This window comes from Natator depressus, chromosome 5 (genome assembly GCF_965152275.1).
Source record: "Natator depressus isolate rNatDep1 chromosome 5, rNatDep2.hap1, whole genome shotgun sequence".
Classification (NCBI taxonomy): domain Eukaryota; kingdom Metazoa; phylum Chordata; order Testudines; family Cheloniidae; genus Natator; species Natator depressus.
The window spans coordinates 30,295,530-30,311,655 of NC_134238.1; the positions used below are offsets into that span (position 1 = coordinate 30,295,530).

General features: G+C 39.4%; 1 protein-coding gene across 1 annotated transcript in view; it reads right to left on the reverse strand.

Annotated features, from left to right (window-relative positions):
- FGF10 (fibroblast growth factor 10) overlaps window positions 1–9,692 on the reverse strand; it is a 79,352-nt gene extending 69,660 nt beyond the window's left edge. The window contains exon 1 of the mRNA XM_074953929.1: window positions 9,353–9,692. Within this exon, the coding sequence (XP_074810030.1) occupies window positions 9,353–9,692 (340 nt within the window). The remainder of the gene's footprint in view (window positions 1–9,352) is intronic.
- Window positions 9,693–16,126: the final 6,434 nt, after the last annotated feature.

The window sequence follows — 16,126 nt, forward strand, 5'->3', positions numbered from 1 at the left end:
ATATGTACTGTCCTTTTTACACATATTCTGCATTTGTAGCCTACTACCATATTGAATCAAGAAGTGGTATTAATGGAGTTAAAAATAAAACTTGATACTTCTGTAAGTTATGTTTTAAGGTCAAACATCAACCACGACAACACACACAACCTCTTGCTCTTACTTGTAAACATTTTTTGTACTCGCACTTAACTGTAATACTTTGTATGCACTATAAGTCACTCTGGATGAGGGTGTCTGCTACGCAAATAAGTAGTAATACTGTAATAACCTAAATGAAAGTACTATTCCACATCAAAAAGTGTATTCTATTGATACAGGGAGTATCAAATTGTAAATTAAGAATGGATAAACTCACTCATTTCTGGGGCTCAGAACTCGGTTAATTTGCTCGGCTCCTTCTCAGTCACATTTTTGTTTTGAAGATGGGATTCAATGTCCCAAAGAGACCTGTAGACCCTGTCACCAAATCCTTCTAGCTGTGAAAAGTTCCTAAGTGTGTTCAAAGCCTTCAACAGCTTGGAATTTGATTCTGATGAAGGTCCACCTCTGACAATCTCACTCTCTTGATTATCTCTTAGATTAAGAAATGTTTCCTCAACACAAGCTTATTTCTCTGGCCTTGCAGCAGCGCTCAGTAATTCTTCATTGATTAGCTCTCCAAACATGAGCAAATCCTCATCTAGTCCTCTTTTTCCATGTTGACCCGGAAGTGGAACATCGTTCAGGGCAGGGCCGGCTCTAGATTTTTGGCCGCCCCAAGCTCCGAGTGCGCAACTGCCCAAGCAAAAAAGGATGGCCAGAATGCCACCCCTGGAACTGTGCTGCCCCAAGCATGTGCTTGCTTTTCTCTTGCCTAGAGCCGGTCCTGGTTCAGGGGGTCGTCAAACTCTTCAATATCCTTGTCTAGCACACCTTCCGCGAGCACAACATATTTGCCTTTCCTGAAACAGTTGGAAATTGTTGTCAGCTTTACATCTTGCCATGCCTCAGCAACAAGATGAATGGACTCGAGCAAATTTACAATTTTCAAGACTGTCTGAACATCTATGTTAGGGTCCACATCAAGAGCAACAATAATCCGGTTTGCGTTAGTCTCTAAGGTGTCACTAGTACTCCTTTTCTTTTTGATCAGTAAAGTCCCTTCATGTTCTTAATCACATCTTGATCCATAGGTTGCATCAAAGATGTAGTGTTAGGGGGGTAAGAATTCAAGCTGAATGTTTGTGAGAACCACTCCTTGGGGTGTGCAAAGCAGTTATCCAGGAAGAGGCATCTCTTAGGGTTCTGAGAGTGAAGCTGACGATCCCACTTTTTTATCCAGCTGATGAAAATTCACCTGTATCCCAACCAGTCGCTGAACTGACATAACTGAGGGGAAGTTTCCTGAAATCCTTCGGAAAGCATCTAGGTAATTTTACCTTCCCAATCATGAACAGTGGGCGTTTGTCATTCCCATCCAGTTACCCTGTCCTTTGAAGCTTTCCCTCCTTCTTGCTTTTTATTTTTTTTCTACATGTCCTCTGTCACAGAGCCTTTCAGATAAAGTCCTGTTTCATCAGCACTGTAGATGTCAGCGGGGAAAACTTTTCAAGAATATGAGGAAGTTTTTCGTACTGTCACTGCTAAGCCGCTGGTTTATCCACCCACTGTTTTTTGCCGTGCTCTTCTTTGAAAGTGACATTGAAGCGTTTCTTCCATCTGGCAAACCAACCGTCACTTGCCTTAAAATTTTTTAATCCAAGTGAAGCAGCAAGCTGACGGGCTTTTTCGTTGGTTGTGGGTCCAGTAAGCAGTGCTTCCTGTGCCCTCTTCTCCTTGAACCATATAAAGAGAACCTGGTTGACATTAGGAGCTTTTCCTTCATGCCCACTCTTATGGCAGCTATTCGACTGTCCGTCTTCATATTTAGCCAAAAGTTATCCTTCTGCTTCAATATTCTGCATGCAACCAACCTGTGCAATTCCCACTTGATTGCAACTTGTTTTTGAGTAGCCCCTGGAGTTGGACAGTCTTGGATAATCTGTACTTTTTCTTTCAGTGAGAGACTTCTTGGCATTTTGTCTGTTTTTGCCACACAAAAAAATGATACAATCTCACAAATGTTGCTCTTGTGTGGTGGCTATGTTACTGAGTGGACACTTCACGTTAGGGAAAATGTTCCCAGAGGAAATGTTGCTGGTAAGCAGCAGTTGTTCTTCCAAATTGTTGCTGCAAACAAGCATTTACTGTACAAGCATCAAGAGAAACACCATGTGGAAAGCGAGGAAGAAATTAAACAGCTTTTTGTTTCAGCATGTTTTAATTTTTGAAGCTTGCCCCTGTGTGTGAAAATTCCTCTTTAATCACAGAAGGTATACAATATTGACAGATTATTTAGAGCTAAACATGGAAGGAGATAGGCTAAAGAATTATTAGCCTAACTATAAAATAAGGTAATGCTTTACTACTTACACTATGAATCTATCAAGCAATAATTGGATGCACGTGTTAGTAGCAGTAAAAAGGCATTGTCCAGTTCTCCACCTTACATGGGAATATACTTTAAGTGTTTTCTTTGATTTATGGTTCCAATTAGAACAGAATGTTCAAAGAAAGAACAAAAGTGACCTGATTTAAAAGCAAAAAGAGTGCCTTTAAAGCTATTGTTTTGCATGTGACCTGGCTCACATTTAAATTAATTGAAACTCACATTTGTGTAAAACTGTACCCCCTCAAAGAATTAATTCAGTTTTAATAATCCATTCAATGATGAAAGTGTACACACTTTTTTCCTTTAAGATTTTGGTGTTTATAGACAGAGATGGCTTTCCAGGAAACAGGTTGATTTCTTCTTAAAGCTTTGGATGGCATGTTTTCTGTCTGATTTCTTTTTTATTCTATATTGTAAAGCATCTTTGCTCATTACAGTAAGTTGGCACTAGCAACAAAGGCAACTAGTACTGTGAGAAAATGATTTTCCCAGTCCACAGAACCAAGTAATAAATACCATTTATTCAAGCATCTGAATAATAAGGAGCCTTAGACATTAAAATACTGGAGAGCCTTTTGCACTAAATATATCTTTGGGGTAAGAGAAGGATAATCTCTTTGTTAGCCATGCATAGTCTGACTAGTAATAATAGTGCATATGCCAACATAGAAATTAAAGTATATTGGTACAGAGTCCATTTGTAAATCCTCCGTCCATTACACATCAAAGAAGTTGTTTTTCATATCCTGGGGTGAGTGATGCCAATTTTTCATTTAATTCCAACAAGATAATATCTGCTATTAATATTGACAGATTTTGGAATTGTATAACTATAAGGAACATTCGTACTATTTTAAAGGCAAACGAGGTCATAAAAGTCTTTAGAAATAAGATTTAAAAAAATACCCTGGAACAAAACACTTTAACCCTCCACTTCTTGCTGCAACTGCGCAGAATATTGATGACATTGGATTTGTGTGTAAACTGTAATTTTAATTCAGTACATTTTTTTGAGTAATTAAAGACTCTGAGTCAAGCTACGGAATAAAATGGATAGACTCTAGAACTACTCCCATAGTGGCTGCTTAATCTCTCTACTGACTTTGTTGGCACCATTTCCACCTCCTCAGCTGGAAAACTTTTGAGGAAAAACACAATATTGTGGTTCAGAAAGGATTTTTTTTTCCCATTAGCACTCACGTGAAGGAGGTTCTACCCTGTTTGTGTTTAACATTCACGAATCTTCAATGTGATAAAAATAATTGGAAACAACCTATAGCTTATCTTGAGATGACACAAAGGGTGGAAAGACATTGCTTGCAAATATAAGCTCTCTTTCAAAATGTAAGGCTCTGTAGATGAGTGAAAACTTTATTCCTACAGGACCTGACCCAACTCCCAGTGAAATCACTGGCAAAACTCCCACTGACTTTATTGGGAGCTGGATTGGGCACATAAAATTGGAGACTCAAGAAGCGCATCTGAAAACATTTAAAATGCCTTCTTTCAAGATAGAGATTCTTACACTATAGTGGAACATGCTTGAGAAGTTTCATACTGCCTTGAGCCACATTCTACGGTCCTTACCAACTCAAGACTACAGAATCATCTTGTTGAAATAGCAGTGTGGGATATGTAAGCTTATTTGTCCTTGGTCTTATTCTTCGTAGGTTCTCAGGGTGATCCCCACCTAATGCTGTCTTAGTCTTCTTTTGCAAGTGGCTATAAATCAGATTTATTAAGACAAAAAGAAAAAAAAAAGACTTCTTACAACTGTAAATTTTAAGAAATTTATGATGACGCTACACTATCAGTGTGGAGGGTCCACATGGTGGAAATGCAGTCAAGGTAACAGGAGAGTGTCATGTAGACATTAAATAATACAATTCCTTCCATATACATAAATCCCAAGTGTCTGTGCTTGTATGCTGATGGTTATAAATTATGTAACTGAACTCCAGGAACAACCTAGACTTAAATGAGTTACCAGTTAAGTAATAAAAATGTATAGATTTCCTTCCCGGGAAACAAAAATATTTATTAGGAGGCAGTATATGATTTCCTGAGGTCAATATTTTTTAAAAAATTTTGAACTGTCAACAACATGTAGTAACTCTTTGTAAAAAGTGACACAAGGGAAATACATGAGCCTGGAAAGCAATCTTTCATTTAAAAAAAATATTGTTTAATATACTAAACCAACTCTGAAAGAGTTAAAGTGATCTCATACAGTCTGTTTTAATAATATCAAGTATCAAGACAGCACTGTTTGCTCAATGTTCTAGTCTTCTATTTAAAGTTGCAGCTATCTCACTGTTATTTACAATCAAATTAAATGGTTTTATTACACCTGGGAACAGTTAAACATTGGCTGTCAGCTGTAAACAATTACAAGAGATAATGAAATTAGTAGATTTTTCTTAAATAGTCATGTATCCTTAATCTAATGTGCCACTGTTAACATAGGTGACATTGATGTAGATTTTCTTTGTGCATTATATATCTGATCCAAAGTTCACTGAAGTCACTGCAAAGACAACAAGGGCCCACTGAAGTCCATAAGTAGGTATACTAGAAGATAAAATCTCATCTGCTGTAAATCAGTGTGATTCCATTGATTTAAATATAGCTGCATCAGTTCACACTAGCTCAGAATCTAGCCCTATGGCGTCAGCCTAATTTGAGTGTAAGCTCTCTGTGGTAGTGGCTGTGCCACCTCCGACAGTATGTTTTGTACAGCACTGTGCACACAGAGCCTTACTGCAAGTGAAAGCCCACGGGAGTGAATGGGAAATCTTCCATTGATTTCAATGAGCTTTGGATCAGGCCCATAGATTTCATTCAATAAATAAATACATACATAAATAAATAATCGGTCCAATTCTGCAATCCCTATTCTGGTTGCAGAACTTAATAACTACACAGTTCATATTTTACCCTCTGCCCATGTTACTGCTATCCCTATTAACATTCATATCTTCAAGGCCTTCAGGCAGTTCCCTCTGTAGTCAATTTTTTATTGTTTTTGACAGTGTAATACTAAAAAAATTTAATGTATATTTACCTTAGCCAACTCATCATAAATTATATGGGCCAAAATTCACTCTCCATTACACCTGCGCAATCCCACTAATTCCAGTAAGGTGCAACTGGGCCACATGTCTACACACAGCAATGCCTCTATCTTTACATATGCTAAAAGCTCAAAACTCTTCTTAGCCATCTCAGATGTCAAGTTATAGGCAATACTTTTGTAATTACTCAAGGCTTTTGTTTCACACATGCTCACAGTCACTGGAGAGCACTACAGCTGTTTTATTCACTTCTAGAAATGGACTTATCAGGAGCTGTAGCAAGAGGACCTTGCAGCTGCAACACTGAGGTAAGAACTAGTGCTGAGTGGTAGAGTTTCAAGGGCAAAGCTCTAGATGTAAAGAATAATAAAACAAAACCTAAACTCTCCTATTTATATCTAGTGATGGATATACTCCAGCTATGATAAATTATGAAAGCTCCCCCAGACGTCTTACAGAATAGTCATAATTCACCCGTTCCCGTTATCCTGGAGGTATGTAAAGGCTGAGGTAACAGTTCTGGTGTAATCAAGTTGGAAAACATCTGCCAAAGTAAACCTTTATTTAGTGCATACTATATAATATTTATAGAGCAAAGCTATGAATGCTTCTTGAGCCATTTTAGGAACTGGAAACTGAATTGTACTTTCTGAAGGTTTATCTTGACTTTCTCCGACTGTTTCTTTTACTTCATAGCATTTCACTGGCAAGCTGCCATTAAAACTGTTGTCTAATTACACAGCATATCAGAAGCTTGCAGCCCTGTAGATAGCATTCTGTGTAGTATAACTGGATTTTAAACATTATCATCTGAGTGAAAGAAATTACTCCCCAGATTAACATATTTAAAAAATAAAGCCCTGTGTGTCAATAGCAATCATTATTTGTTTAGGGAAATGTGATTTTGGATGAGGAACTTATTTCAGAGGTTAAACACCCTAATATTTAACAGGCTACAATTTGATGGGCTCGTTAGATGACTTACCCCTTAGGTATGGCAGGAGTTTATTCACATGTAATTACACATTTAGACAATATCTTAATGATGATATGAAATACTTCCACTGACTCAGTCCATCTGGAGATTATGGTGGTGTTCTGATTACATAGCCACAAGTTAAATTATGATTCACAGAACCTATGCTTTTCACTTACAACATTTTGATATGGATGTTCTTGAAATACAAGGCAACATAGGTGGGGATCATTTAACATAGTTGTGCGCTTTCATGAAGACATGTTAATTTGCATTGATATGTAGTTAAAGAATAGTGTAGATGTTTGACTCTTTTTGATCTGATAGCAAAAACTTAAATACTTACTAAAATATTATATATCCAGATGGGTTTGCTTTTTAAAGGTATTGCAATACTCTGCTTTAAATAACTGACTTCATTTAAGCACTCTCAATTTTTCATTTTGAAGAAACCTGTGTGCTATGTAAACTTTGCTGACAACAAGCTAGAATTATTTTGTAGTTCTGAATTAATGCTTGACTTACATCACTTGATGATTACCTGTTTTGTTCATTCCCTCTAAAGCACCTGGCATTGGCCACTGTTGGAAGACAGGATACTGAGCTACATGGACCATTGGTCTGACCCAGTATGGCCATTCTGAAGTTCTTATGTGCATGGGGGGAAAACAGGTAAACAAATCCATGTTTTATTTAATTTTTGGCACTGTGGACAAACATTCTGCAAATCTGAAAATATCTATGAAATGTCAGCAAGAATATTAACTACCTTCTAATTTTATTATGTGTTGGGTGAAAAACAAAAAAACCTAGGCATAATGCCAGATGGATTAAGGGGAATTGCTCCTACCTAAGGACTGTAGGATTGGAGCTCTGATCATGTGTATGTTTGTGTTTCCCTTTATTCTCTTTCCTCAGATAGGGACCCATCCTGTAGGCACTTACACATGTAGGTAACTTTATCCAAATGAATAGTTGTACTGATTAAAATAGGACTACTCACCAGAGTAAAGTTACTTGCCTGCATAAATGTCTGCAGAATCAGGCCCTTAGTACTTCCCATTCCCTTCCTGAAGCAATATGCTCACACAAAATCTATTTACTTTACAAGTAGAGGAATACACATTTAGAAACACATTTATGAGAAGCACAGTACTCTGCTCTATTAAGAAACATGGTACAATAAAGGTAACAGCTAAGTACAGGCTAACCCATTGAAATGAAGTCTTCAGCATATGATTGTACCTCATAAAACTATTTTCTATGAAAATTAAAAGACTACATGGTAAAGCCAATCTGCTTTGACACCTAAAGCATTACAAACATAGGCTTAACACTGCAGAATTAACACTTGTGATAATATAAAATATGAAAATAAGTTGCTAGTTGTAGCAAGTGGAAGCAATGACACAAGAACTCAAATGAAAAAAAATGCATATTATGGAGGTGTAAAGAAAGAATGCAAGTACCGGAGAATTAATTGTAATCTTTTTTTAATATATAACATGGCATCCTGCCAAACCACACTCTGTACTTTACTTACTGTTTCAAGCAGCTCTCATTTATTTTTTAGTTTAGCAGGGCATATATCCCTAGGTATATCTGGATTTACAAAAACAACCTAAGACCAACCAGCTGCTCTTCACCCATAAGATCAGATAAAGTAGCTGTCTCAAACATTGGTATAGCAGGGGCTACCTTTTCAACACAGGGATGTCTACATTGTAGTGTACTTTTAAATGCATTGTGATTTCCTACAGTTCCCCCCCGCCCCCACACTTGAGATTATTCATTTTCTTGCCTGCACAAAAATTACATTTCTCAAGACTGACTACCAAAAACATATGACCAGAGACACCATATTACCAGAAGCCTAATTAGTATGAGAGAAACGTTCACTCTGCGGGGTAAAGTACAGCCATTGAAACAGCCTGGTGACTTTTACTTTGAAAATATTTCTTCTTTAAAACACGATGACAATGAAATGTGTGTGAGGTCCGTCTGAGCACAGCCCCAGATGTTTACGATACAGTGGTAGTACAGCAGTGCTGCAATCTGAGAGCTTTCCGAAGAAAAGAGGACAACAGGACACCACAAAGCAGCACATATGCTATTGACCACGCAGACAGGAGCATCATGTTACCAGAGGGAAGGCAGGGCAAAGACAAACAGCAGCGCTGGTGCCTTAAAAGTTAACTTCATGGGCTGCAATCACTCAAAACGCAGCAACATGCAGGGACAGAAATCAAAACCAGAAAAACACTTTTCACGGGATGGGGAGTGGAAGGATTGGGGGCGGGGGACGAGAGAGAAGTAGATAAATCTTGTGGGGCTTAACGGGAGGTGGGGAATCAATGTATTGTTTTAAACCAGAGTTCACATCAAACCATTCTAATGACAGGGGATAATTGTTTTCAGACTCAGTAGAAAATACCCTGTCTCCCCCCCCCCCCGCCCCCTTTACAAATCTTTCTAATTTGCTTTTCTGCCAGCCCAGGAAACCAATTGTGTTCACTCAAACCATTTGCAAAACAAATTTCTGGAGAGAGATGAGATGTGCAGATAGGAGAAGGATGCAGCGAGCAGAGTCCAAAGAGACACCACCCTACCTCTCTCTCTCTCTGTCACCTTCCCAAGCAAGTGCTCTTGAGAACTAAAAGTTTGGATGGCTGGAGGGGTGGGGGGGTGGCATGTGAGCAAACGAGACGCACTGGTAGTGGGGTGACTGTCCTGGTTGTGTAGGGCTTTTCTGGGGAGCGAGGGGTGTGACATTGATTGGGCTCCCTCTGGGCGCTCAGGTTTTAGGGGGTGCGGGGAGGCAGTACTTACTGTACGGGCAGTTCTCCTTCTTGGTCCCGCTGACCTTGCCGTTCTTCTCAATCTTGAGAAAGTACTTGTTGTAAGAGTAGAGCTTCCTCCAGCGCACATCTCCCTGGAGGTGATTGTAGCTCCGCACGTGCCGCCCCGCACTGGCAGGCGAGGAGAAGGATGAAGAGGAGGAGGAGGAGGAGGATGAAGAAGACGCGTTGGTGGCCTCTGGGGACCGCATGTCCTGGCAGATGACAGACCCAGAAGACACCAAGAAGAGCAGCAGGAAGAGGCAGCCGCCGCTGCAGCAAGGCAGGTGGGAAAAGGCGGAGGCACCATTTGTCAGTATCCATTTGCACATTGTACTGAAACGCTGGGCGCTGGAAAATGTCTCATCAGAAGAAACATACTGGAAGGGTAAAAGCTGGTAAAAGGCAAGTGGAGAGCTGGTGGCTGCTGCTTCTGGTTAGAGCCCCCTGAGCTGTGATCTGGCCTGAAGTGAGTGCACCAACATCCATAACTCGGGACAAATCGCCTCAGAAGTTGCTGCCTTTTTAATCCTCCGAGTCCTCCCTCACGGAAGAAAGTTGGTGGGGTGTGTGTGTGGTGGTGGTGGTGGTGATGGTGGTTAATCCTCTCTCCTTTTACTCTCACCCCCCCTCCCCAACCTGGTCTGAGGCTTCCCCGTGGTTATTTCGTTCTCTTCCTCCCTCCTTTCTTTACCATCTTAGATGCAGAAAGGTCTGAAAAATAGATGACAGCAGAGTGAACAACGATAGCAACAATAAATAACGACTCGAACCCAAGGGGGGTACTGCAGGGGGTTTCTTGCCCCAAGCCCACACACCCTCCCCCCCCACACACTTGATGGCTTTTGCACCTTCTTCTGATTTCCCCACCCCCTTTCCTTGGCAAAGCGCAAGCCAGTTGTACAACTCGTCCCCTCTCACTGACAGCCCAGAGGAGGCAGTTTCTTTGTTTTGCTTTGAATCCTCCAGAAAGTACCAAAAAAAAAAAAAAAAAAAAAATTCCAGAGAGAGAGAGAGAGAGAGAGAAATCCCAACTTCTCTCCCCCGTCTGGTTGTAAACAGGTTGGAAGCTGTAGCCTCAGTGTATGTCAGTGATTACAAGCAAGAGGTGGGATGTGCCTCTGGTGGTCAACCCTTATTTGCAGGGGGTCAGGCAGCGGTGGGACATCTGAAACCCTTTTGCAGCTGGAGTGAGCAAATGCCTGCTGTGGAGGGAGCCTCCGGACGGAACTTCCTCCCCGTCTGCGGCAGAAGCAGCGGCAAGCAGCCTCCCGCTCCTTGCTAATTGCTCCTAAAGCGTTCTTCTCCTCCGAGTGCTGGCCACCAGCATGGCTTGGAGACTCATGCTTTACTAATTCCCCTGTCTTCCAGGCTGAACCAATCCCCTCTAGGGAACCCCCCCCCCCCTTCTTTCCTTCCTTCTTCTTCTTCTTTTTTTTTTTTAATGCTTGTTTTCTAGCGCAGGATTTGATTTGATTTTTTTTGGCAGTGAAGTGCTTGAGAGAACCACCTGGAGCTTGTTGCTGTGCTGAATTCCCCCACCCCCCTTCCTGGGCTAGAGAAGGGATCGGGGGCGAGACTGGTTAGAAGAATATAGTGAAGACAAGCCCTGAAAAGTAAGATTATATGTTGGTCAAGGAGAGTAAAAGGGAAGACACATAATTAGCTCCCTTTCCTTCCCCTCTGCCAGCTTCCATGGAGGTCTCGCCCCCCCTTTAATGTATCATTGATTTCTCGCTTCCGTCCCTGAAATAAGAAGTTCACACTTTAGCCTGCTCTTCCTTTTAAGCCTCTCAAGATTTATCTCCCCTCACCCTCCTGGTCTCAAATGAAATCGGGGATCTAAATGACCTATGATTTCTAATTATTAACATGAGTCATTGACTGAATCACGCGTCGGACTTCAAAGCAAAAAGGGGCTTTTATGGGGATTGCAAAATTTTCCTCATAAAATCTGTCTGAATGGTTTTCTGTGGTTTTTTTTTAAGCCAACAATTAACAGTACATCACACAGGGTTGCCTAAGTTGTTATACCTTAATAAGGGGCCAGGGAGTGCCCCTGCTCGTGCTTAAGGACAGTCGGTACACAAGATATTAAACTGTACATCAGCATTCACCAATGCAACATAATCCGTATAAAATGCAAGATAACGAAACATTATTAAGTAAGAGACTCGATTACAGAAGGAAACTGACATTATGTGGAAACAAAATGGGTTATCCTGTGCATAAGCATGGAACTTGTCTGAAACAGGCATAGTCAAAGGGAAATAATGCGGATCAATAGAATGCAATGGGAAAAACAGCCTCTGCCATTATATTGTGCATTTGGAATCAATGTTATGTTGAACAGCAGAAAATACATAAAAGACAAATAATTATAAAAATTAGATTGATTCATTAGGCTGGGCTCTTTAGTATATTGTTAACTTCACAGTAGAAAATTAGAAATGATTTTCTCCAATTTTGGTGTTTACTCAGTTGCAAAAGAGTCAGCTCTTAAATTTATGTGCTTAGATTCTGCGGGTGACATTTAAACAACCTTAAAAATGGAACCATTTAATGCTGGAATCAATATGTTTTATGATGTTGTTTATGTTACTTCAGAATATTTATTCTTCATATTTTCACTGTGGTAAAGGCTTCAGAAAATTCTCAGGCTTAATTTGATTTAAGATTTATTTTTGCAGTTACTAATCTTAAAGAGAAAAGAAAAAGAAAAAGTCTATTCTATAATGAATGGCTGACAACTTTAATGTGGCCACAATGTTAATTTCAATTTTCTAGCTTATAGTTTTATACCTGGGTTACCCACAATGTCTGAAAGATATGGTATAGGGTTTCTGAGGGATTTGTGTTTCAGCCAAAAGTTCAGCTGATTCAAAAAATTTAAAATGGCAAGTAATTAAAAATACACGTCTTTTAAATTGTACGTGTGATGAAACCATCAGATTATAGCACTTTGTGCTAACAAATGTCACAAAATGCAACAATTTTTTTTAGAGTTTCTCTGCACTGGGAAGAGAAAATATCACAGGAAGCTAAAAAGGCTTTACTTAAAATATTATTTAAAGCCTCGCATCTGAATTTTCTGCTCACGTGAGAAATTCTACTTAGACTTATTTGTAACTTCTGCTTGGTTGCATGAATGAAAAATAAAAATGGCAACTTTAGAAGTTTCATATTAAATCTGGTTCTGGCAGGTGCAATACTTAGTGCAGTACTTAAAACCACTACAACAGATAGAGTCCTTTTCTATACTGTGTGATGACAGGGAGGGCATTTACAAAACAGAGCCCAAATGAAAAGCTGACATAGCTTTTTAGATTATATCTCATTCCTTTTTCTACTTTCTGTATAGCCTTTCTTTTATAGCACAGTTGAATCCCTAAATACCCCACTACTTTGTATTGTTAGGTCACCTCTTAGGTTAGCCTGAGAAAGCCTGAGAAAAGTTCCACAGGAAAGATGCACTATTTAACGGAATTCAATCTGTCCCAATAGATTTGAATCACTAACATAAATGTATGAATGTAGATTATATCTCTGTAATGAGGCCTGAATCATTCTCAGTTACTTCAAAGGACTGAAATTCAACCTTCCTTTTTAGCAGCAACAATCAGACCTTAATGGGTTCCTTTATTAATTGTTCCACTGCTAAGTTTGAAAAGGAACTAACTTCAGTACAGGTCCTACACTAGAAGTGGTACCTACTACCTCTAAAACTGTTTCTTTCTTGCCTCCAAGCTCTTTACGATTTTCACATAGCTTACTTAGCGGCATTCTCAAACATTCAGTAACATTGACTCATCCACATTGAAACAAAGCACCCCCCCTTCTCAAAAACTTATGCAACGAGTAGAAAACATTTTTCAGGGTGCTGTTTCGGCAGATCAACTTTCCTAAGAATGTTGGGGGAAATGAAGTACATACAGGAATTTTAATTGGAAATATTCATAACAATCTACTAGCTTCCTATGGTTGTATTGCATTTTTTTCCTTTTGATCAGTAGAGATTTTTTTTACAGTATGAATTGCAAGTGTTCCTGTAGTTAGATAAAATTTCATTTTTGAATTGCAGGAGTATCTCAAGGGTGGACATACTAGGCTCTGCCTACTTTTGATTTCCCTCAAACTGTCATCTTTACTTGGTGTTGTAAGTAACTTCTATGTCTTTAAATTTGCAGTGTTGTCACCATCTTGGTCCCAGGATATGAGACAAGGTGGGTGAGGTAATATCTGTTATTGGATCAACTTCTGTTGGTGAAAGAGACAAACTTTCAAGCTCCACAGAGCTCTCTTCTTCAAGTAACCCTGAAAGGTTGTTTTAGGTAATAAACTTGTCTGAGGAAGAGCTCTGTGGAGCTTGAAAGCTTGTCTCTTTCACCAACAGAAGTTGATCCAGTAACAGATATTACCTCACCCACCTTGCCTCTCTTATATGTTTAAGTGTTATTTTAGTCAGTTCACTCTGAAATACCACTAGCCTCCTGTGCAGACTTTGGACTGCTGGGTAGTAATCATGACCATTTGCTGCTGACTGTGTAATTAGAGATGTGTATTCACCTTATTGGATCCAATCCTGCTCCCATTCTAGTCCATAGGAATTTTGCCAGCCACTGCAATAAGAGCAGATTTGGGCTAGTGATGTCATTCGTAAAGAGAGTGCTGCCAGAAATGATGTAAAGAATGCTACATGACAGTGATGATGCAAACAATGCAGTTTGTAGGCCAAATGCAGGCTGCAGAGTTCTGCAACATGGTATATGACCAATCCCACTTGTACAAAAGTGGCATGACAGGTAGAATCCACAAGTCCCAACATACAATACTCTGTCTCAATGTGAGGCAGGCCAATCAGACAGAGCAATGCATGCTGAAACCTTTACACCATATGATGTACTCCCATAAACGAGGGCAGATGCAATCTGTGGCATTCTATGCAAATTAAGGTTTATGACAAGTCACCATTATGGTCTTCCCGTGAGCAATCTGCAATATAACAAAAATTATCTCTGTCCTTCTCTAGTGCTTTTCCACATATCTCAAAGTGCTTTACAAAGGCAAGCAAACATTATTATTCCCATTTTCCATAGAGTGTGAGGTATAGTAGAAGCTCAGAGTTACAAACACCTCGGGAATGGAGGTTGTTTGTAACTCAGAAATGTTCATAACTCTGAACAAAACGTTATGGTTGTTCTTTCAAAAGTTTATAACTGAACATTGACTTAATACAGCTTTGAAACTTTACTACGCAGAAGAAAAATGCTGCTTTTAACCATCTTAATTTAAACGAAACAAACACAGAAACAGTTTCCTTACCTTGTCAAATCTTTGTTTTTAAACTTTCCCTTTATTTTTAGTAGTTTACATTTAAAACAGTACTGTACTGTATTTGCTTGTGTGTGTGTGTGTTTGTTACTGCCTGATTGCCTACTTCCAGTTCCAAATGAGGTGTGTGGTTGACTGGTCAGTCCATAACGCTGGTGTTCATAACTCTGAGGTTCAACTGTATAAAGAAATTAAGTGACTTGCTCAAGTTCACAAAGAGTGAAACTCATTCCTATGCATAAGACCAGCACAATGCACCCTTTAAGACCCACTTAATTGGGTTTTAAGTGATACATAGACCTTGGACACAGGCCCTCTGCACATGGGTGGATTTAATCCACAGTGAGTAAGTGGCAGAGATGGGAAAAGAACCTACATATATTCATTTCTAGACCCATTCTCAATCCAGTAGACTGTAGTTGCTCATTGCTGTATACATTGCCTATTGCAATATAGATGACTGCCTGGGTAATATTACCTTTTGTAACACTTGAGCAACCCTTGAGTTGTTGCACACGCTTAAAATCTTCAGCTGAGTAACCAACACAATTCCATGTGTACGAGCAAGGGCTATATTAAGAGTTTTAACAGAGTTCAACTTGTGTTTGCATTTATCTTCCAAAAAGAGCTTGAATTTCTAATTCAGTCATAACCATGAAAACACATGCAAACAGCAAGTCTGAAATAAACAAAATTGAGTTAATCAAGGCCTGAATCTGCCCTAGATCCATATTGCGGTATTGTAATGGAAACATAGAGCGTTAAAGGGAGACGGTCAGCTTAAAAATCATATATCAATCATCGTAACTGTATTACTAGGAGCACCTTCGATGGATAAAACTGAAAGAATTTAAAAAATCCAAGATTCTGTTTGCAATTCGCTCAGCAAGGACAATGAAAACAGATGACTCACTTTTTCTATTCAGTCCTCTGGTCCAGTAATGATCCTACTGGAGTCAATAGTAAAACTCCCATTAGTTTCTGTGGGAGTAGGATTTGGCCAGCTGGCAATTTTGCTTTTCAGTTCTCATGCACTAGCACAGTGCTGCAATGTGGAAGTTGCAAACACTGAAAGGGGTTGTTTAAATTCAAATAAAAACTGTTTTACTGAAATGAAAAAGAGTTTCCTTAAAAAAGTTCTAGGACATTTAGATTTTGTAAAAGCTCTCTCCACTCCTCCAGTTCACTTACATTTTCAGCTAAAGTCCCTGATAGTATTCTTAAGTATTTCAGGAACTGATAGCAGTCTCTGACTTTACATCATCATTCACCAATATTGTACCATCTTCCAAAAAGTGCAGGTTACCAAATCCAGAGGTCTTCTGAATTTGCAATGATAGATATCCAAAAGGGACATGGTTTGGACAGAAAGCTTAAGAGATTTCTTTGCTGCTGTCTGAGATTGAACCAAATTTTAAATGATCTATTCTCTCGA